Source organism: Dasypus novemcinctus, chromosome 27 (assembly GCF_030445035.2).
Source record: "Dasypus novemcinctus isolate mDasNov1 chromosome 27, mDasNov1.1.hap2, whole genome shotgun sequence".
In the NCBI taxonomy this organism is placed as follows: domain Eukaryota; kingdom Metazoa; phylum Chordata; class Mammalia; order Cingulata; family Dasypodidae; genus Dasypus; species Dasypus novemcinctus.
Genome location: NC_080699.1, coordinates 2,793,891 through 2,816,758, shown reverse-complemented (window position 1 = coordinate 2,816,758; position 22,868 = coordinate 2,793,891). Strand labels below are relative to the sequence as shown.

General features: G+C 43.6%; 2 protein-coding genes across 7 annotated transcripts in view; one reads left to right on the top strand and one right to left on the bottom strand.

The window, feature by feature from the left end:
* Positions 1-636: 636 nt before the first annotated feature.
* On the bottom strand, positions 637-3,703 carry JRKL (JRK like). Its single transcript, XM_004485321.5, has one exon. The coding sequence runs from the start codon at positions 3,210-3,212 to the stop codon at positions 1,638-1,640; it is 1,575 nt and encodes a 524-aa protein (XP_004485378.4). The 5' UTR covers positions 3,213-3,703; the 3' UTR covers positions 637-1,637.
* A 290-nt stretch (positions 3,704-3,993) lies between these two features.
* CCDC82 (coiled-coil domain containing 82) overlaps positions 3,994-22,868 on the top strand; it is a 31,679-nt gene continuing 12,804 nt past the window's right edge. For 3 of the 6 annotated variants that reach the window (XM_058289125.2, XM_058289122.2, XM_058289126.2), the window contains exons 1-5: positions 3,994-4,107; positions 9,425-10,119; positions 10,605-10,797; positions 18,299-18,391; positions 20,103-20,227. In XM_058289125.2, the coding sequence (XP_058145108.1) occupies positions 9,439-10,119; positions 10,605-10,797; positions 18,299-18,391; positions 20,103-20,227 (1,092 nt within the window). In that variant the 5' untranslated portion in view covers positions 3,994-4,107; positions 9,425-9,438. Of the gene's footprint in view, positions 4,108-6,778; positions 6,860-8,483; positions 8,569-9,424; positions 10,120-10,604; positions 10,798-18,298; positions 18,392-20,102; positions 20,228-22,613; positions 22,697-22,868 lie in introns of those variants that run through there. The other 3 variants (XM_058289127.2, XM_058289124.2, XM_058289123.2) reach the window with 3 other exon arrangements.

Sequence of the window (22,868 nt, the reverse complement as noted above, 5' to 3'; positions counted from 1 at the left end):
ATAAGATTATTTTTAAAAGTGAGCAAATCCTGACAAATTCTGAGATTTTAGTACAGATTTTCATTTTAGAAAAGTGAAATTTGTCTTTATATAGGTGAAACTACAGTAGAATGTGCACTTATCTGATTCAGTGTATATGTTAAATCTGATGCTCTTCCCCTCCGTGCACTGAGGCAATTCATGCAATGAACACAACTTTTATACAACGCTCATTACAGATAAGTCTCTTCAAAAATCTGTAGTTGCAAGACAGTAGATAGAAATTACGGAAAGATAAAATCTTTTATCTTTTAAATTTTAGAACGCTGAGAGGTAGTGTATCATGAAAATCATTTCAATGAAAAAATAAAACTTTTAAAAATGACTCAGAACAATCCTAATTTTTAAAAAATTTGGGGACAAAACATGAAATAATATGGAGACCACTTTGCTTTTAAATGATAAACATTCATATAGGTATTTTCAATATCTTGAAGAAACATTTAGTTTACTAATACCAAAATTCAGACTTAAATCAATTAAATTTTAGAATAATCTCTCCTTACAAGCATCAAAATAATAAAAGATGAAAATCCTTAAGAGTCAGCTTTCCGTAATTATTTGTTTTCTTCATAAAACAGATCACAAACATACAGCTTACTTAAAATAAAAATTTTATTCCATTTTCTTCTATTCATATCAAATAGAAGGCCAAGGTGACAAAATTTTTCAAACAAATTATGGATAGCATTTCCAAGAACTCAGGAAAAAAAACCAAAAACCTCAACACAGTAACCTTCAAATTCCAGTGATTATTGTTATCGCAGATATAAGGTGGGAGCACCTATCATCATACATTACAAAACATGTACTATAATTAGAGGAATAAATAATAAACCTATACTACTACCCAATTCATAATAAAGACCCAATTTTAAAAAGCCTATTTATTCCCTGTGTATAAATAACCAAAGTTCTCAAAATCCTGTTTCCAATTACACACAAATGGATTGATGAGAATACCTTTTGTGAATCAGGTTTCCGATACTTCTCACTAATTTAACAATCACTTCTTATATGTACTTCATTCCCAGAATAATCTCCCCCTCTTGCCACCTACACAAATATAAGGGAACAGAAGTATGATTTTTAAAGGTATTTTTATAATTCATATATTATTGTTTCCCCCTTATTACTGGACTTGAGTTTGAATTATAATAGATCACCTCAAATCTCATCCTGTCAGCCTATTCAGATACACAAAAGACACAACCATGTATGAAGGCTAGCACAGAACAGATTACTGTGGCAGCCCTCAAATTAAGCAAAGACTTAAGGAAAGTGCACAGCCTGTTTTCACTGTTATCTAACCTTTGCTAAAAATTGTAAGGTATGCCACTGTTACAGAAGGACAGTGGTAGATCTACAAAAGTGAATACATGTGTACAAGTAATTTCTATCTAGACATAATCAGCTTCTGATTATCTGCACAAAAGAGGGACAGGAGACACCGATGATGCAAAACACATAATCCTCAAGCCACTTAAGTATTTTCATATCTGTATTTCCCAGGACTGTGTCTGAGAATTCAGAACACAAAGAAAATTAACCTATAACACAGAGATCTTAATGAACAAAACAGTAAAACTGAAACGCTATTATTGACTTGAGTTTGTCATCTTCTGTTTATTTCTGATGGTGGCTCGAAGTTTCCGTATTACTAGTCTATCAGGCAGAATCATATCGCCTTGTTGTTCTAGGTAATCCAATAAATTTTCAGTCCATTGGAGAGCAGCTGCATGATTAATATGTTTCTCTGGGATCAGTTCTATTTCCTCCTCCTCCTTTTCACTGGACTCAGCTGTCTGGCCTTGGGCTCTTCTGATGATTTCACTGTCAGTTAACACTTCATAGCCTGGTTCAGTACTGTCCACTTCAAGCCATTTCTCAACATTCTCAGTAGTGACATTTTCCAAACCTTTGGTGTGCTGTAAAATGGTGGCCACAGTAGCTATTGAGATATCTTCTTCATCAAAGTCCAAGCCTTCTTTCTCCTCTATGGTAGGGAGAATCTTCTTCCATGCTCTGCTGATGGTAACTGGCTTTACTAAGTTCCATGCCATTGCTATTTCATATAGCGCATCAAGCAGAGTTAACTTCTTCCAAAATGATTTCAAGTCATTACCTTCTTCCAAATTATTCTGGAGAAGGCCTGCACGATAGTTTCTCTTCATTGTGGCTATGACTCCCTGATCTGAGGGCTGAATCAATGAAGCCACATTTGGTGGTAAATATTTTGCAAATATTTGGCCATCATCGGACCTCAGGACATTTTCATTTGGATGTGTCGGTGAATTATCCAACAAGAGCACAGCCTTTTCCTGCAGGCCTTTGGATCTTAAGTACTCTCGAACTTGTGGCACAAAGATCTTATCAAACCACTGCCGGAAAATGGAAAGATCCATCCATGCACCTCTTTGGCTGAAATAAGAGACTGGCAGGTTTGAGGTGTCAGTTGACTTGAAGGAACGAGGTTTCTTTGCTTTCCCCACAACACAGAGTTTAAGTTTGTGTAAACCCGTAGCATTGGCGCAACACATGACAGTGACTCTTTCTTCAACTGACTTGTGCCTGGAAGCAGTGCATTTACCTTTGAATACTACAGTTCGGGATGGGAGGCACTTCCAGAACAGTCCAGTTTCATCTGCATTGTAGATTTGTTCAGGCTGCAAATTCTCCCGTTCAATAAAGTCTCGAAAGTTGTTACAAAATTCCTCCACAGCAGTCTCATCTCCATTCAACCTTTCATTTCTAATGTTAATCTCTCTAATGCTGTGCCGCTGCTTAAAACGGGTTAACCAGCCGGCAGAGGGGTTAAAATCGCCATCCATTCCCAAAGCATAAAAGAAGAACTCTGCTCTTTTTGCACAAATTGGTCCAGATATAGGATTCCCTTTGGCTCTCTGCTGGTTGAACCATTCCAGCATTGCTCTGTCCAGCTCCTCATACATGGATGGCTTCATAGATTTCCTCTTGGCCAGAAGACTTGTGGAATCCGAACTGCTGGCATACGTTATAATCTTTTCCTTATTTTTCCTTATGTCCCGAACTGTCGTTTCACCAATTCCATAAATCACTGCCAGTTGTTTGGAAGAACCTCCGTCTTCAAGTTTCTTTATGATATCAAGCTTATCTTTAATAGTCAACACCACACGCTTCCGCTTCCCTGACATGATCCGGATCCGGGGCTCACCCCGCACGCCGAGGCACTCCGCAGACCCCCCCTCTATCCCACAGGCTCCTTTCCCGGAGTTTTTACAGTCAGACTTTCAGCTTGACAAGGAAACTGAGGGCCTGGGCCGTCGCCACGGGCGGAGGGCGGCTGGAGGCGGGCTGCGGGCTCAGGTCTTTAACCGACAGGGGCAGCGGGGCCGCCTGGTCACCGCCGACTATCCGGGTCTCAGACTTGTCACACCCACCGGCCGCAGGGCGACCAGAACCCCATCGGGCGTCCGCCACGCCCAGGGCCACACCCCGAGGGGCGGCGGGCGCGGAGGCGCCGGGAGCGGGCGGCCGCGGCCCAGGGAACGGCTCCGCGCGGCCACCGCCGGCGGCCGGCCTCCCGCGCACGGCCCCGCTTCGCCGCGCAGGCCTCGGCCCGGAACGTCCTCCCGGCCCCTCGCGGCCCGCCGGGCCCCGCTCCCCACCTCAGTCCGCACCGAGACCCCCGCACCGCTCCCTGACTAGCGCGAGGCGGCCGCTCCTCCCCCAGCGCGCGCTCCCGGAAGACGCCCCTCCCGCCGCCGAGCCCCGCCCCCGGCCCCTCCCAGAGGCGGGACTTCCCCCCGTTCCCGGAAGGAGGAAGCGCGCCGCGGGGGGCGGGGCCTGGGCGGGGGCGGGGACTGGGCGGGGCCTGGGCGGGGGCGGGGCCTGGGCGGGGCCTGGGCGGGCGCGCTGGGGGCGTGAGCGCGCGCGGGCCCGGCAGGGGCGGGGTCTGCTCTCCCGGGCGCGGGCGGTCGTGGGCGCGGGCGGGAGAGCTCCCTGCGGCGGGTGGGCGGCCCCTCGCACCTCCTTCCGCTTCTCTCCGCTCGGCTGCGCGGAGGGCGCGGGGCAGCCCCTCCGCTGTGGGTAGGTGGTCGGCGCCCGCGCGGGTAGCAGGTGTGCCTGCGGGGTCCGCTCTCCGGACCCTTGTTTTCGGGACGGGGAGCCCCCCGGGCTGGGGTGTCTGCGCGGGTGCAGCTGCCCAGCCACGGCTCCCCTCGCCCCGGGAGGCGGGCGGGGGGCTGCGCGGGCCCCGCGAGCGCCGTGCAGGTTCGCAGCCCTGCGCTTGCCTGCTCCTAGGCCGGGGTCGCAGCCCTGTACTTGCCTGCTCTTAGGGTCGGGGTCGTGGCCCTGTACCTATCTGCTTCTAGGCCGGGGTCGCAGCCCTGCACTTGCCTGCACTTAGGCCGGGGTTGCAGCCCTGCACCTGCCTGCACTTAGGCCGGGGTCGCAGCCCTGCACCTGCCTGCTTCTAGGCCGGGGTCGCAGCCCTGCACGTGTCTGCACTTAGGCCGGGGTCGCGGCCCTGCACCTGCCTGCTTCTAGGCCGGGGTCGCAGCCCTGCACGTGCCTGCACTTAGGCCGGGGTCGCGGCCCTGCACCTGCCTGCACTTAGGCCGGGGTTGCGGCCCTGCACCTGCCTGCACTTAGGCCGGGGTCGCGGCCCTGCACCTGCCTGCTTCTAGGCCGGGGTCGCAGCCCTGCACGTGCCTGCACTTAGGCCGGGGTCGCGGCCCTGCACCTGCCTGCTTCTTAGGCCGGGGTCCTGCACCTGTCTGCTCTTAGGGTCGGGGTCGCGGCCCTGCACCTATCTGCTTCTAGGCCGGGGTCCTGCACCTGTCTGCACTTAGGCCAGGGTCGCAGCCCTGCACCTGTCTGCACTTAGGCCGGGGTCGCGGCCCTGCACCTGTCTGCACTTAGGCCGGGGTCGTGGCCCTGCACCTGTCTGCACTTAGGCTGGGGTCGTGGCCCTGCACCTGTCTGCACTTAGGCTGGGGTCGTGGCCCTGCACCTGTCTGCACTTAGGCCGGGGTCGTGGCCCTGCACCTGTCTGCTCCTAGGCTAGGGTTGCAGCCCTGCACCTGCCGGCTCTTAGGGTCGGGGTCACGGCCCTGCACCTGTCTCTTAGGCCGGGGTGGCGGCCCTGCACCTGCCTGCTCTCGGCGGCCGGTGTCACGGTTCTCCTGGCCACCTAGCCCTGCTGGGTTGTCACCTTCCAGTGGCCACTGTGGTCACTCCGCACTGTGGGTGCTGAGCTGGCAGGACCCAGTCCATGAGTGGTGCGCTGGGACCCTCAGTGAGGGAAATGGGCTCTCTCGTCCTCTTTTCCTCATTTCTGTTTCCTAATTCTGTCAGGCTTTCCAGCCAATGGGAAAACTAGGGTACATTTGAGAAATGTGTTCCAACCAACCCAGAAGAACTTAGAATCAGGTCCTTAGGCCGTCTTAGGTGGCTTGTTTTATTCCCTTTTACTAATTTCATCTAGATGGTGAGCTCCTGGGGCGCAGAGACCACTAACGCCCCGGCTCCAGCAGGTGCGGCCCTACAGAAGGCGCCCAGGAACTGTTTCTTTGATTTAGTAAGGCTTCCTCTCCACGCCGTGTGCCATATCAAAGAAAGCCTCCGGAGGGGCGATATTTCCCAAAAGGAAGGCGTCCCTTAGGTGGAACGCACCGATGGCCCTCCGCGCTCCAAGTGCACCTCCTGCGCTGTTTGTAGGGAAAGCAGGCGACTCCCTGGAATGGCCCTTTGCCTGAAGGTCTAGAAGAAAGGCCTTCACCTGATGAGAATTTCAAGTGGCCACAAGGACCTGCTTTTAGGTCTAGAGTTGTTTGAATGGTAGATGAGGAGCATAAACCGTGATGGGCATTACCTTTAACTTATCTTTGTGTGAGAGCCTTCTTGGATAGTAAGCAGGAAGCCCAAACCTGAGATAGAATTGCTCTTCTTGGTTCACTTATTTAATGCTTTCCTGTTTGGAGTCTCTTTGCCCAAAGGTAAGGGATCGTTAAACAAGCTTGATGAAATTCCCTTTCAAGGAATTGAGTGTCAGTTCAGCATGTGCAGAGATTGCAGACATTTGCATGGATTCTTTGAGTGAATTCTAAAGACCATCAACCTGCTTTACTTCTCATTTCTCTCCCCAGGTGCACACCCACCTTTTCCTTTTGTCCTCATTCTTCCCTCCCCAGCTAATACAGTAGAGGCACCTACAATTTTTAAAAAGGAGCCAACCATGTTCAAAATTTAACTTCTTCTTCAATAGCACTATTTTTGGCATTATTGATATAAATGACAATTCTGAAATATGAGTGAAACCCTGGCAGTTGGCTAAATGAAACTTTTAAAAATGAAATTTGCTTCCTCAAGCATTCAAATTCTGCATTTTTTCCCAAAATAGATATATTTTTATGATCAGAGACTGCATTTCTTTGAAATGTTTACTTTGAGGCTCAATGGAAAATCTTTTACACTTTAAAAGATCAGTATCATCAGTAAGATGGTGGAAGGAAGTCTGCAATTTTTCATCTCTTTTACACTTTGTTTTCTTGCCTAGTGGGTAGTTTCCACAAGTTTCTGGCCTAACTGGGGCAGTGAAATTGTTACTTAATTTAAAAATGAAACAAAACAACAAAGCCATGTTTGTGAACTCTAATATAAACTGTAGCAGTTATTTAGCATGAATAAGAGATGAAATAATGACTCCTTTTTAAAGGCCTAATTTTTACCACTTTGTTGTACAAACATGCTGTTGGCAGCAGTCAAGTGGCACTGGCGGGAGAATCAGGAGCCCTGGTTTCTAATCCTGCTCTGCCACTAACAAGCTGCGTGGGCAACAGTAAGTCATTTAAGGGTTTCTTCCTTGCCTTTGATAGTTTTGAAAGAAGATAGACAATATCTTCCTCCTAGGACCATTGTGAGGGCTTAAATTAAGTGAAAATTCACTGAAATATTGTTATAAATAAGAGTTTCTAATAGATTGTGTATGCTTTGGTCATTTGAATAGCTTGATGTTCTTACTCTTCTTGGTATAAAAATCACTTATTAATATCATAAATAACTGTCTTGGGGATGTTATTGTTTTGTAGGATAATCGTCTAGTATCTGTAAAACTGCTGCTGGGTACTAAAAAAAACATCTTTCACGTCAGTGTCCCTTACTGTCCGTATTTGCTTTTGTGTATATAGCCGTATTTGTCATTTGTTTTCATGGTGGTGGTTTTTTTTCATTATTTCTCCCAATTCAGACAGCTTCATCAGATAATCTTACTGTCTTAACAAAAAATAAAACAAGAAAAAAGAAAACAAAGAAAACCTTACTGTCTTTTATTACAGTGTAGTCATATGCACAGTTAGCTTAGGCAAATTCAACTATATATGCTTAAATGAAAATTTTTGTACTATATGGCTTCAAAATATAAGCCACCTGGTTAACGTGGTACGTAACCAAAGAAACGATGATCTGTTCAAAACCTCGAGGAGAAACTGTGTGTACAGATTCGAAACAATATGATATACACAAAACCATACTTCGAGGAGTAATCTGAGGGCTTTTTAAAGGGCAATTTTGGCCACACACAACTTTCGATGCTACTGATGAGTCTTCTGTAAAATGCAACTCAAGTATAGTTTCAAATCTCAGAATGTTGGTTTTTTTTGTCTAGGATTTGTCAGATTGCCATTACAGTGCTGAATCCGTTTCGTAGCCATTGCTGTCAGAAGATTAAACTCCAGCTTACACTGTAATTCCTGGTATATAGTATTAGCAACCCCGTTTTGATTTTTATATGTGGCGTTACCATTTATAGAACCAGTCATATTGCTTTATAAACCTAACGGAATTTGTACAACCAAATGAATGCTATCACCAACCCCTCAAATGAAACAATTACCTTGGGAAGCTAGAACTTGGTCCGGTGGTCCTGCCCTTGCTCAGCAGTGTTTTGGAATTTTGTTTTTGAATTTACCTTCAGAGATTACAGCATATTTTAAAAAGATCTTTAGTGGTAATTAATCTGCATCTTTTGAAGATGGGTTTTATTTCTGGAAAATGCCAGAAGTTCCTTAGAGCTGAGACAGGTAGATAAAGTGGGTGTTAACGCCACGGTCGATGGAAAATGAAGCTTATTTATTTTCTTATGCTTGTATTTTTGTTTTTCTCTGATACTATGATTTATAGAGAAACTAGAAATATTCTGGGCTGTGGTGGAAATGTTGGACTAATCAGCCTCCAGGTGATTTCTTTGAAAGGGCGCCCTCAGTTGAATGCATAAGCTCTTAGGTCTCCATTATGAAGTCAGTCTCATAGCATTGTGACCATATTTTCTATTTTGCTTAGCAACCGTAGGGGTACATATGTGTTACTCTTTCCTGGTTATCTGACATGCCACTAATTAAGAGTTCCTTGAATGTATGCTTGTGATAATTTTAATGGAATTCACCATTTTCTGAAACAGAAACATAGTTTTTGTTGTCCTTCCAGTACCATGCTCTGCTTTGCTTATGGACCTTTTTTGTTTTTTCGCCTGATTGCGTGATTGGATTGTTAGTAAGTTTTCTGTTGGTTTATCTTGTATCTTTCTAAGTGGTTTAACACCATTGTCATTTTACTAACATATAGAAACTGCATGTAGTGGACAGGTACGGCTCGGTTTCATACTGGTCTTTTTTATGTCAGTAACTTCCCTCATGTAAATTGATTGATCGTTTTTGTTATTATCTGTGTCTTTTTTTCTGTTCAGGTTCCTTCTTCCCTTACAGGGTGAATCGTCCTGGTAACCCCATCCTAATCCCATCTCCTTTGCTCCACATTAAGCCTTTTTCCCACCTTTTTAGTCATACTTAGTTACCTCACATACCATACTCTCTCAGTGCCAAAGTTTTGCCCTTACCATTTTCACCTGACTGGAATCCATTTTTTTCTTTTTCTGTCTGTTTAGATATGACCGATCCTTCAGAATTAGATCAGATCACATCTCTTCAATAAAATCTTCAAGGAAGCACTTGCCCTGTTGATCTTGCTGCATCTGCACACTTCTATAGCACTTCTTTTTATCACTCATTTGGTTCTAAATGAATACTCCCTTACATTTACCCTAACTATTATATGTTCTTATATTTTAGTTTTGATTATAGTCTTCTGAAGGGCAGGAACTATGGTGAATTTTTTTTTTCTTTCTATGAATCCCTTTGAACACAATATCTACCATAATTCAGAATAATCCATTTATGTTCAATAAATTGTCAAGCAACTGTTTTACTATCTTCCCTCCGATAGCTCATGTGAATTTACCTTTATGGGCCATTTCATAACACCGAATAAATATTACAGTCTGTACCATAAATGTATTCATTGCTGTAATTTGATTATCATTTGTTATATTCTTAATAACTTTATTTTGTAGAAGCTTAAGTGAAAATGGTACATGTTAGAAGACGTGAAACAAGGAAAAATTCTAAAACTCAAGTCCCTGAGCAGAAATCTCGAGTTGACTGGAGGCGGACTAAAAGAAATAGCATCTCACAATTATTTGATAGTGACGACGAGCTTGAGAGTGACGAAGAGTTTGAGAGTGGTGACGAGCGTGACAGTGACGAGAGCGTGGGCAGCGACGAGAGCGTGGGCAGCGGGGAGCCTGGGGGCACTGAAGAGCCTACGGCCACCAAAGGTGGAGGCCACGGAGGCGGTGAGGAGCACCCCGCCAGCCCCGGCGACAGTGGAGCCGGTGCAGAAGCCAACAGCGAAGGCCACCGTGGGCCAGATGGCGGGGCGCCCCCGAGCCCGGAGGGTGGCCAGCGCCACAGCCCTGGACAGGCAGAGGAGGACCTGGAAGAAGAGCGCGTCCAGCGAGGGAAGAGACGAAGGGTCTCCTCCGTGATGTGGGACAGTGAGGACAGCGAGGACAGCGACGTGCTTGTGCACAAAGCAGGGGGCAAGCGTCCACGCAGAGTGGTGGAAGACGAGTGTTCCCCGGTGGAGACAGAGCCAGAGCCCCCCGAGAAGACGCCGGCGGCGCGGAGGCGAGAGCAGCAGCAGAGGCTGCGGGAGCTGTCCAGGCGGCGGTCCCGGCAGAGCCGCGGCAGCCGCGGGGACTGCGAGGTGTGTCTTCCGTTGGTTCTGGCGCTGTTTTTCCTTTTTTACTTAAAATACCTCATTGCTGTAAGAGCCACAGGGCTTCGTCTGTGCTAGCTCTCAGCACGTCTAGAATTTACTTTTTGACCAGGTATGTTTGAACATGTTTGATTGCCTTGAATATGTGGTTTAACCATGAACCTCAGTCCCTCCACTCTTTTTTAAAACTGAAACTGTCGCTTTGTGTGGTCTTTCCTGTTTTTAATTTCTCCTTTTAACCTCGTTGTCTCTTTAAAGCATTTTGTATCACTTCACCAAGGCATAGTCTCCTCTTCATATTTTCAGGAGTTTAACAGTGAACATGACAAGTTCCTTCAAAAAACAAAAAACCTTCAACTATGAAGTTCCCTTCAGTAGATCGTTTCTCCGCTTTGGCTTTACTCTTGTGCTCTCACATTCAGGCTGACAGTTTTAGAGGCACGATTCACTGAAAGGTGTTTTAATTCCATTAGGACTCTGAGAAGGAATCCTGCGCGAGCAGCGAGGAGGAGGAGGAGGAGGACTATGAGTCGGAGGAAGATGGAGATGCTTATATTTTTGATGACTTTGTGGTGCGGGATGAGGAGGGAGATGCAGAGAGCAAGAGCCAGCAAGGAGAACAACTGACAGCATCCCAACTGAAATTAGTAAAACAGAATTCTCTTTGTAAGTTAAACACCGAGAAAATACTCTGTGAGTTTCCAGTCATGATAGAATATCAAGTCAGCCTTTTAATATCACATTCTAAATCATTAAGAATGATGGTTTCGTTTTGGGGCAACTTTAATTTTCTAATTTAAAAGAAGTTTATTCCAGTGGAACCCTTGACGTAAGAGCAACCAGTATTTACCACTGTAAAAATACAAATAGAAAGTTTAAGAATATTTTTAGCTCATTTAAAATAGCTTAATAAACTCTTTGCATATTAACGTACATAGCATTTTAATGAAAAATAGCTATTTTTTTAAAAATGAGAATGGCGTCATTTAAAATTTTTGTAAATATCTCCAGTGTTAGGCTTATTAGAAAGCAACCGGATTCTCCTAACTGCTTTTGCATTCAGTCTGTTCTAATAAGTTGTTTTGGTTGAAGTAAATGAAAACAATTTGACCTTACACAGATGGTAGCTGGAAAAAGGGAGTATTTTAATAATATCAGGAAGCTGTAAAATTCACAGTACCAGAAGTTCTTCAAAATTTTAATTTCTTCTTAAAATTTTGATATTTATCATTGGCAGCAAACCCTGTCACTTGTTCTCCTTCAAGTGAGAGGCTCACTTTGTTCACTTTGTGAGAAAATGTTGGCCAAATCCCAAGTCTCAATAACCATAGTTTGCCAGGCATTCTATCAAGAAAAACTGTGTTGCAAGACAAATGAGGTTTTCCTAGCTCCCAGCACAGTTACTTTAGTGCTTTTCTCAAAAGAATCATCCTTGGTATGTGGCATACACGCCTTATGCATAGTTCCCATCTTATCCCTCAGAATCCTGGAAAAGGTGTGCACTCCGGGTTCAAGGTTTAGTAAAACTTTAAAAATTCACTTCTTCATCAAGGACACTCGAGAGAAACGGGCTTTTTTTTTTAGTTGTGAGTTATGGTAATGACTACAGTGGACCTTGTGTTTTGGTGCCACCACAGGTCATGCCAAGGACTAGCTGCTTTACTCACTGCCAGGTCATGCCAGGGGCTAGTTGCTCTGTCCACTCCTGAGTCATGCCAAGGGCTAGTTGCTCTATTCACTGCTGAGCCATGCCAAGGGCTGGCTGCTTTACCCTCCACTGAGTCATGCCAAGAGCTGGCTGCTTTACCCACCGTTGCTTTTGCACCACCAGTGCAAATGTCAATACAGTGAAAACAGTAAGTGCCTCACAGGTGCCCGTCCGTGGACTTGGGGAGCCCTAGGGACCCACAGGCCACACTCTGGAACTCCAGGTGCTTTCAGGACTTTCGAGGCTTCACTCAGTGAAACCTGTCAGAGATAGAAAATTAGAGTCTTTTGTGTTTTCATATAATTGATGAAAATATAAATAATGGGACCTGGAAATTCTTAGGATATCTGTAAATATGTGTTAGTATATTAGTAAAGTCGAAGATGATTTTTATAGTATTTTAAAACTCTGGTAGAAACAGGCTGCTGGGCTGATACATTTTTTTTTCCTTCAAGAATACATTCTTTCCAAATAACTTAGAAAAGGTACTTACCATAATTAAGTATAACATGGCTAATTACAGTTAGCCCAGTGTTTGCTTGACCAACAACTGGGCATCTTACCTGGCGGAGCTGACACATTAGCATAACCATCACAGAAGCCGAAAGGGCACCCCCGTCCAAAACAAAACCGAATGGTCGGTCAACTTCCCCGTGCTGCTAGTGTCCATTAGCGTCTCTGACACATTGTAGGAGCTCAGTATTGGATGGAGCGAGGGAGGGAGGATGATTTGGAAATTCACTTAGAGAAATGTCGAATGTGATCAGATATCACCTTTTTTAAAACATCAGGAAAAATATTTACATATTTAAAGTACTCTTACGTGACTTAATGTTTTTAATATTTATGTCATAGGTGACTATAAGACATACAATTTAATATAGGCAATTTCCAATTTACCAAAGGATTATGTTCTAGAAGTTGCTATAGGTTAATTCTTTTTTTTTTTTTTTTTTGGCTTTTATAAAGGGTTTTTTGTTTTTGCTAGGTTAATTCTTACATTTGGAAATCAAAATATATCTCCTCATTAAAACAATAACCCACACGATGAACACTGAACACCACTCTATGGCCTGGGCTAAGTTGGAATTGGGCTGGTATTCCTAGATTCATTCTTGCCCCAGCCTCTGTAACACTCACTGATGCTCATACCAACATACGGTCAAAACTGGGGAGAAAAATCTCCCGACTCCAAGTTCACTGCTTAACTGAGAAGTGCTGTTTTCCCAGTTTGAAGAGTCCAGTTCTCCCTGCAGAAGCTGCTTTGTCGCTTCCTCCCTCTCTGCCACATGGCTCTGGGGCGGCAGCAACACCACCTCGAACAGGGCAGGTTCCCCTGCCACGTGGTTGAAGCGATGGATGACTGTCAGTTTTGACTTTCCTTTCTGACCCATCCCTGGTAGTAATCTCTCTCTGTGCATTCTGTGGTATAAAGCAGAGGGACCGACTGGCAGGGTCTGCTCCCAGCTCTGCACAGTTCACATACTAAAAATATTGAGCTCGGGGAGAGGAACAACCTTCAGATTTTTGGATGCTGGAGATTATAATATTTTTCCAGTAATCTGTCCTGTGTTCAGTGTGACAGTCACGTAATAGATATAAGAGAAGATGTACTTAGTCTCTTCCTTGCTGGATAAATACTTGCTAGAATCCTGGAAACCAGACTGAGTTCACGTCAACTTAGCCTTCACCTAGCAGTTAGAGAATCAGTCTCCCAGTACACCAAAGGGGCCTCAGAGCAAGCTCACAATCACTGATGTTAACTATTAAACCCTAAAACATTTCCCCTATTTTAGGATAAGTAAAAAGTACAACTGAAATCATAGTATAACGGGAAAGTAGCATTACCTTAAGACTCAGAGAAAGAGCATGCCTGTGAACAATGTTTTATTAAAGGAAACAGAAGAAAATTTTATAAAGCATTGCTTTACAGTCTATAACAAGTAGGAGGCCATAAGGAAAAAACAATTCAAGGCGAAAGAGAGCTAGCTGAGATATGGAAGGATTTCTAGACCGCTAAAATTGTGAAATCAGAAATCTGCAGTGAAAGCTGTAGAGAACTAGAAATGAAGACCCTACCTCATGAATTGTTGGTGGGGGAGGGGGAGGGGAAAGAAAAAATGGAAATCTAGAGGGAAAGTTTACCTAACTTTAGTAAAATATGTGAAAAGAATGTTTATAGGACTAAGAGGCTTTCTATATTTCTGGATGGCAAGACATGAAGAAGTCATTTAAAAGGTATAATAGGAAAAAATATTCTTGCTATCACCTAGCATGCCTGCTTATGCAGATAAAGAGGCCCAGCACACTTCAGATAAGTTCATGAAAATAGATTCACAGCTAGACATAGGAAGGAAATATTTTTCTAATGGTAATAAAGAAAAAGGCCTCTGACCATTCTTCTTAGAACTATAAAGATAGCTTAATAATAAGAGCCATAGTAATATATCATGTTGATATATTTGTCAAAAAAAAAAAATATAAGTTCAAATGATTCTAAAAAAGGCATTTATAAAGTTCAATACCCATACCCTTTTTTTAAAAAAAAAAAGTCTGAAAATGAGGTCCTTTACTTGATAAAGAATATTTATTTTAAACTCAGGGCCTACATCATACTTATAATGAAGCACCAGAGGTAGTCTCTTTAAAATAAGGAAAAAGTCCAAAGGATTAACCTTGTTTTAGATGTCCTGAATTACACACTAAGACATGAAAGCTACACAAAACTATTGAAGATCAAAGTGATGTTATTTGAAAATCACATGACTCTATATACACAAGCACTATTAATTTCTGACTTAGCTAACCAAGAACATAGAACTTGGAGAAGAGCTATAAATACATCGAGAGCAGGAATAGATACGAGCTATACTCGCATGGCTTTGCTCACGTTCTCTCTCCCCCAGGGGGCAGGGTGGGAAGGCCCACCGTACAGCAGGAAAGCAGATTCCTGTTCTGCACCTGCCCCCTTGTACTGGGTTGACACCTCCCTTCCGGAAGAAAGTATGCCATCAGTCTCTACGCTTTTACCTAAGGGAATATTTAAAACGTTCTCTTGGTTCTTGAAATGAATCTAACATCCTCCTTAGGGCTGGAGGGGAAAGCAGAGCCAATGCCGGCCACCCCTGAGCAGAAGCACCCCTGAGCAGAAGCACCCCTGAGCAGTACCTCTGCCTCCAGCCCTGGTGTCCCAGAAGCTCATCTCCTACAAAGATCTAGGAGGATCCCGCTGTTTGGAATTAGCAAGAGATGGCAGAAAAGTGACCAGATTGACAATAAATATGCAAAACTCAATCCTTTTCTTAAATACTAGAAAAAATTATTCAGAGGATATAAGGAGGAAACAATCCATTTATCTTAGCAGCCAAGAGGAAGTTCCTAGTCCTAATCCTCACATGAAAAGCACCGTTTTAGGTTTCAAAAACAAACGTCGCTGTAAAATAGAAGGCTTGAATAAATGGAAAAGCATAGCATGTTTGTGGAAGGTAATACACAATACAAGAAGTGATTTCTTCCGAAATTAATCTTTAGACTCCACTTTGAAAAACAATTCTGAAGTTCAAGTGGAAGAACAAATAGATGAGAATAAATAAATGTTGAAAAGAGAGCAAATTGGAAAGATTTGCTCTACGTCCTATAAAAAGCCATAAAACTGCAGTAAGTAAACAGTGCAGTACTGGCATGGTGAGAACGGCAGGCAGATCAAAAGGAAGGGTAGATGGTGTTGACACAAAACCCTAGCAGCTATGTGAAATTAACATATGCTCAAGGATGCAGGGAACCGGCAGGCCCTGGCTAGGCCTCCAGGGTCTGGGTGAAGAAATTGATTAACAATCTTGGAAAAGCTGAGTGGTGCATAAACACAAATTTGTTAGCTTTCTTCTGTATTTTCCAATTTTTTAAATTATTAGGGAGGAAATTTTTAAACTCTTTTCTAGAATATTCTCTAGAAGTCCATCCCATATCAGGATTAAATCACTGAGAAAAGCTCTAGGAAAGGTCTGTGCTCTAATCCTGGTTTTGACACTATCATTTCATCAACGTGTGTGGCATTTTTAAAAAAAATTTTTTTATTTCTCTCCCCTTCCCCCCGCCCCCAGTTGTCTGCTCTCTGTGTCCATTCACTGTGTGTTCTACTGTGGCCGCTTCTATCCTTATCAGCGGCACCGGGACTCTGTGTTTCTTTTTGTTGTGTCATCTTGCTGTGTCAGCTCTCCGTGTGTGCAGCGCCATTCCTGGGCAGGCTACACTTTCTTCGTGCTGGGCGGCTGTCCTTACGGGGCGCACTCCTTGCGCGTGGGGCTCCCCTACGCGGGGGACACCCCTGCGTGGCACGGCACTCCTTGCGCGCATCAGCACTGCGCATGGGCCAGCTCCACACGGGTCAAGGAGGCCCGGGGTTTGAACCGTGGACCTCCCATGTGGTAGGCGGATGTCCTAACCACTGGGCCAAGTCCGCTTCCCCTGTGGCATTTTTCTTAGATGAAAATGAGAGAGTTGTACTTTTATTTTCTCCAATGCCCCATCCAAGTCTAAAATTCCATGTTCTGAAGCATCGGGTCCCACTCCCAGGATCACCACATCCCTGGAGTTGGGGTGCACACCCTGGAGTCAGACTGCCTGGGTTCCACCCTGGCCCCAGCATCTCCTAGCTGTGCCATCCTAGGGAAGCCTCCCAACCTCCCTGTTCCCCCGTCTGGAGATAAACCAGGGGTAATGATAGCACCTCCTTCGCTTGTTGCAAGAAATAAAGCAATGCGTGCAGGTACTCAGTTTGATGCCTGGCACACACCTGCCCAATCGATGTTCATTACTTTATTGTGTCTCCTGCTTGAGACGCCATGAGCACACTCCCCCCCCACCTTGGGGGAGATTCTGATCCACACGGGTGGGAAGAGGGATGCTGTGGTTAGGGGGGAAAATCTCAGGTGATCCCAACTCTGCCCTTTCCCTTTCCTCCCATTGCTAATGAAACCCAATCAGGGTCTTTGACCTAGAGCGGCAGTGCCCAAAACTCCTCGGCAGGTGAGTCCCATTGGAGACTGGGCAAAGGGATGAAAATCCCATTTCAATTTGTTTGATAGTTCAATTTAGGTGCACAGGGGATGAGTTTGATTTTTTTCTCAACATATGTTAATATTCCTAGAAATTTTCCCTTGGTAGAATTTGAGGAGTGCTAGAAGAGACTTTAGATGCATTTGAACATCTACATATTAAAATATGTAGCAACATTATATAACCGGAGTTTGGCAATATTTAGCTGATGTTTAATTCTACGTATTATTTCATTTCTCAATTATGCTCTACTGTTTAGAAGTGTGCATATTATTTAATTACCATGGTCAGTTCTTTCACTATTTTCAATTCATAGGCCTGCTTAAGCCCAAGGGCTCCAGTGCAGATTGTCTGCTGTTGCCATTTAGTTTTATTACTACTTTTTTTTTTCAGTCGCTTTAACACTTTAGTAAGGTTATCTCCTTAGAAAAAAATGCCTACTAAGAATTTCCCCTAAAGACTGTTATATGTCCCTTTTTAGAAAAGTGATCAAAATAGAAGTGAAAACTGTTTTTCCGTGCCCATGCCATCTTTCTTTTCAGTTCGGCGGAAAGAAAGTCAGAAGCCCCTCGTGGATTCTAGCGACAGGCCTTACTTTCCTTTACTCCCTTGCCAAGTATCTTCCGCATTTCTTGAAATGCTCAGGCTGCCCTTGATACAACTGCGTGGGTGCCCAAGGCGGGGCAGATGCTCTGGGCGACCATTTGGGTCCAGGAAGGAGTTAGGTATGGCAGAAAACATTTCTGTAACCGTAGTAAGCCCTGGCCCTAGAGAGTGGGAACTCGCGGCACCATCTCTCTTAGCACCCAGCCTTTCCAACAGGCGGGTCCATGGGCAGAATGGGTGTTTAGAAGAGCAGGCTTATGTGTGTGATAAGGGAGAAGACAGGCGTCTTAGGTTGATGTAGCTACAGGAAATCCTGCATCTGGGGCAGCAGAGGGGGAGGTGGATAGGAATTTCCTGGACAATTTCATATTCAAGATCTTTCCTAGATAAGGAATGAGTTAGGAGTTTACTGTACATATTAACCATTTCACCTTGAAAGGTTTTCTCCCTCGCTGTCTCGCTTTAATTGTTAAATTGAAAGTTAAGCCTGGGCACCCGGAGGATGGCTGGCTTTTCCACAACTTACCTCTTACTATTCCCTGAACAGTCTTTCTCAGTAAGTTTGAAAAGTGGAGATTATTTGAAGCAACAACTAGGAATATTGAATTAGAAGTCAGGAGATCTGGAATATGGAGATTTGTTCGGTGACTAGACAAGGCAGCTAGCTATAACAGTAAGACATTTAAGCTACTACTGTGTTTACTGTGTTAGTGTCTTAGCTTTGGAGAAGAGAACCTATTGTGTGCAGGAAGTTGTTGCATCAGTTATATTCTAATATTTACTTAAACCTAATTTCAGATTCTTTCAGTGACCATTACACTCACTTTGAAAGAGTTGTGAAAGCTTTGCTGATCAATGCCTTAGATGTCTCTTTCCTGGGAACATTGTATGGTAAGTTACGAGTATGAATGGAATGATTTGTTTTGGTTTTCTTTTTGTAATTTTTAAACAACCTAGCTTTAAAGGATATTAAAATTAGGAGAACCATTCTTAAGGCCCCCCCAAAAGTCCATTCACATCGGAAGTGTGTTAGTTTTGTCTAGTGGCAAGATGTGGAAAGTGTGACAGGCCCTGGGCCTTGAGAGCTGCAGGAGGGTCTGAAGCCACAGGACATGCACGTTAGAGAGCAAGGAGGCACAGTGCTCTGTTCCAGCCTCTCTAAGCCTTGGAGTTCACTAAAAACGGTTTCCTGCATATGTGCCTTTCATAAGCTATGCCTTCTTAGAATAAAGTCCCTTTCTACCCTAGATTTTCCAGGGGAGTATCAAGGCATTTCCACTGTAAGGCTAAGTATGAGCCTCTCGAGTACTACCTGTCTCTCCCCCATTTATGCCACCGTCATCCTAAGTGTGCTGGTCTCGTGTCCATGCCCTTTTCACACTGTATGAAATACAACTTTTGCCAGAGTGTGGGAAGAACCACATCTTATATGTGTATCTATCCCTGGCATCTAGTGCGGGTTCTGCCGCTTAATAAAGACTATACGTAAGTGCCAAAATAAGATTTCGTTTACCGTTTATTTAACAAATATTTCTTGAGTGCCCACTATGGGCCAGGCAGTGTTTGAAGGCTGGGGATATGGCAGTGACTCCTAAGTTTCCTGCGCTGGTGCTGTTTACAGTCTTAGAGGAGAGACAGACACTAAATAAGTGAACAGCTAGATAGCATAATATATTATGATTTCAACTAATGGTGAGCTCTTGAAAAAAATAAAGTAGGGTAAAAAGAACAGTGATAAGGGAGAGTCAAGTTTATTTTACTGCAGTTGGTTAAAGAAGGTCTCTAAAGAGGTGGCTTTGAACAGAAATTGGAATGAAATGAAGGGAGGGAGGATGCCCGGATTTTCAGAGAACACAGCAAGGGCAGCGACCCTGAGGAAAGAGTAAGTTTGGTATTGAAGGAAACCTGGAAGGCAGCGTGGTAGGCTGGCGTGAGAAGGGGGCAGGGGAGGCATGGGTAGAGGACAGAGAGCCAAGGGCCCTGTGAGCCACGTGAGAGGCAATTTAAAGAAACTTCTTTAACTTCATAGCTGGATTCATTAGGAGAACTTAAAAAGCAGGAAAAATACCTTCAGAGAATCTAATAGACACGTATAACTAGACAGAGAGTAAAGTGGGAGCCACCTGAGGAAGGCAGAAAGGAGTGGAGCCTTCTCAAGGGTCGCAAGGGACCGGTCTGGCCCCAAGAGAGAACTCTGGTTTGTTGGCACAAGGAACCACCGCCAGTGTAGGGAAACTGGGGCCAGTTGCAGAGGGTCCTAAGAGCCACGCTCAGAACCTGGCGCCTTAGCCGGACTTGACTGGTTAATCCCTGCCCGGTGTGTAAGAAAATAAAAGGAGCTTTTTAGTCTGGCTCTCTTCGTTATCAGAAAATAATCATTGAAGCGTGATACTTACAGGAACGATGTCGTCTTTCCCCCTTGTTTTCTTTCCCTAATGCTCATTGGCAGGATTTTTTTTTCATTAATTTTATTTTTTACCTAAAATACTTTGTAACTGAGAGTCTAATGAAAACTATGGGAAGGGATCCATAAGTATCAAATCATTTAAGTATTTCATGTACGCCAAGTGACTGGTTTTTTTTTTGTTATTCCCTCGACTAGATGGCAGCAGGCAAAAATCTTATGCGCAGGATATGTTGACATCCCTTCACTATTTGGATAACCGCTTTGTTCAGCCTCGTCTGGAGAGCTTAACTTCTAGAAGTCGTTGGAAAGAGCAGTACAAGGTACACAGCTCTGTTTGTGTTTAGATCTCCAGCAGGCAGTGAGGACCTCTGGCTTGTTCGGTGTCCAGTCAGGTTGAGTCTATTCCAAGTACTGGCATTTCTCTTGTTAAATAATCAGATGATTGTCTCGTCTCCTTCTGAAAGTTATTGTTTTAGTCATTCACATTAATGATATTTAACCAATAATTAAGTTCTGATTATGAATAATGTTAGAACTTCTCTAGGGCTTAGCTCTTCTATTAAAATGAGATTGTCCTGTGGAATGTTAATTGATATCTTAGGAAAGAGAGTTCCATACCTAAAGAAGTTTGAGAAGAACTGGGTTTAACTTCATCTGATTTCTTTACTAGAAGATTTTCAGTCTAGGACTGTTAATATGTAAATTTATACTGTTAATCCTCAAGAGGGGCACAGAGAATGCAATTTTTTCCAAATTTATATTTTACTCCAAGACTCCTTTTCATGAAATAGCTGAAATCACCTCACAGGATGCTCAATTTCCATAGAACCTAATTTGAGAAATATTAGCCAAGATAACCTTTGATTCCCCTTCTCTGGATTAAGATTTGTAATTCAGTTGATTTGGGGATGCACCTTTTTAACTTATAAGATTTAGTAGATTCCATGTTATCTTCTAGGTTTCTGTTTTTTTAATCACTAATAGTAGAGGCTGTATTATGTGATTTTTAAGGATTTTTTTCCTACTTCTAACACTGTGTTCTAATGATTAGCAAAAGAGAAATGGCAAAATAATAGAATACCTCTCTAGTTCCTTAAAGTCCTTCTAACACTTGAGACACTAGCTTCTCTGCCTCACTTATGTCAGGAGATTTGATTTCATCAGAAGTCTGTTCAGCTTTTAATTAGATGATCAGAAGTTAGCAACAGATAATTAGTTTAAGTGACAGTTATGGGATTACAGAAAAAGTTTTGAAGGCTTTTAATTGAAAGATGGCTGAAGTTTAAGACTTTGGGAAAGTTTTTAACCTCTATGAACCCCAGTTTCTTCCTCATATAGAAAATTTTTACCACCTTGGAAGGCAATGTGTGTAGCACAGCTCTTAGAACATGGTATAGATATTGATTTCTTTAATAGAAAGAAAAATAGTATATAATTATTAATGACTTGTTTTCCAGGTATTTTACATTCAAAGTGAAGTACCTTATTTAATCCTCAAAGTAGCCCCTTGAGAAAGGCACTATTACTTCCTCCATTTGAGATAAGGAAACTAACTCATAAAAACAAAATGATGCAAGGTTACACTGCTAGTAACTAGCCAAGCCAGTATTTAGATTAAGGGCCTCTCTGACACCAAAATCCATTCCATTGATACACTGTGCCTTACCATACTTTGGTAGGTTATACTGAATCTGGATAACCCAAATGAAATGATGATGTAATAGCTTAAGAAAGTAGAGGCAGAGATGACTCAGTTAGAGTAAGCTAGGCTGTGCTGAGACCAGGCCAGCATCTCAGGAGCCTTACCCAGCAAAATTTATTTTCCACATGTACATCCAGTGCGAGGCGTGGGGTGTGCTGCTTGTCGTAGTCGCGTCGGAAACCCAGGCAGATAGAGCTTCCTGACTCCGAGGTTTCCTTTGAGCATGTGCGTCCTTGAGTTTGAGTCTGGCAGGGAAGGTGTTTGGTCACGTGTCCACGCGATACTGGCACATGTTGTTTCCTCTCAAATGTTGTTGGCCAAAGGAAGTCACAGAGGCAGGGAACGAATGCAACTTGGAGAAAAGCCGGGAATGCCTGGTAAAGAGCATGCATATCTAGCACTGTGTCTGCCCTAAAGAAAAAATGCCGAGGTCCTGAAGGCATTGCGTGAGCACAGCATAGCTCCAAAAAGAAGGTGGAGTGTGTGTCCCTAATGCCAATTCTTGGGCTTCAGATTATTATTAGGGCTTAGAATGCTAAAACCTAAAACTTGGTGATTTTTCCTTTAAAAGTAGTTTTACTCTAATTATAGGCCAGATAGGCCATGGGTCTTGAGTATGAATTCCACTTAGAAATATGGCCTAAAGGTAGGAACCCACCCCCACCCCACCCCCCACCCCGATAAAAAGGGCCTGAACCTGATCTCTAATATTGTTTCATCACAATTGTCCCACTATTTTCTGGGATCTTGGGATTTTTTTTTTCCTCCTTTCCTTAGTGGCTTTATTCTGTGCTCATATGTGATTGGTGGTTTGGCTGATAAGAAATTTTAGGTGGGAAATGATTTTCCTAGATAATTTTTTTTTTTTTTTAATGTATCAGAGACCAGGAATTGAACCTGGGATCCTGATGTAGGCAGCCACTGCTCAACCACTGAGCCACATCGGCTCCCCGGAGTTGGTTTTTTCATTCGTTTTACTTGTTGTTTGCTTTTTGGTTTTTTAGGAAGGCACCAGAAACTGAACCCAGGACCACCCATATGGGAAGCAGGCACTCAACCGCTTGAGCCACATCCACTTCCTGGGATTTTTAGCAATTCTAGGAGTAACCTTTTCTATTAATATAGAAGTTGTATTGACTCATTGCCTATGACCCTTTGGGACTACTATAGCTAGAGTTTTCTAATAGTTTCTAGGTGATTTTAACAACTGTTCTCATTTGATAAAATCATGTGTGTGATTATAGTAAAAAAAAAATATG

Excerpts from the sequence above, each read along its gene's own strand:
- JRKL (XM_004485321.5), bottom strand. The coding sequence starts at position 3,212 with ATGTCAGGGAAGCGGAAGCGTGTGGTGTTGACTATTAAAGATAAGCTT.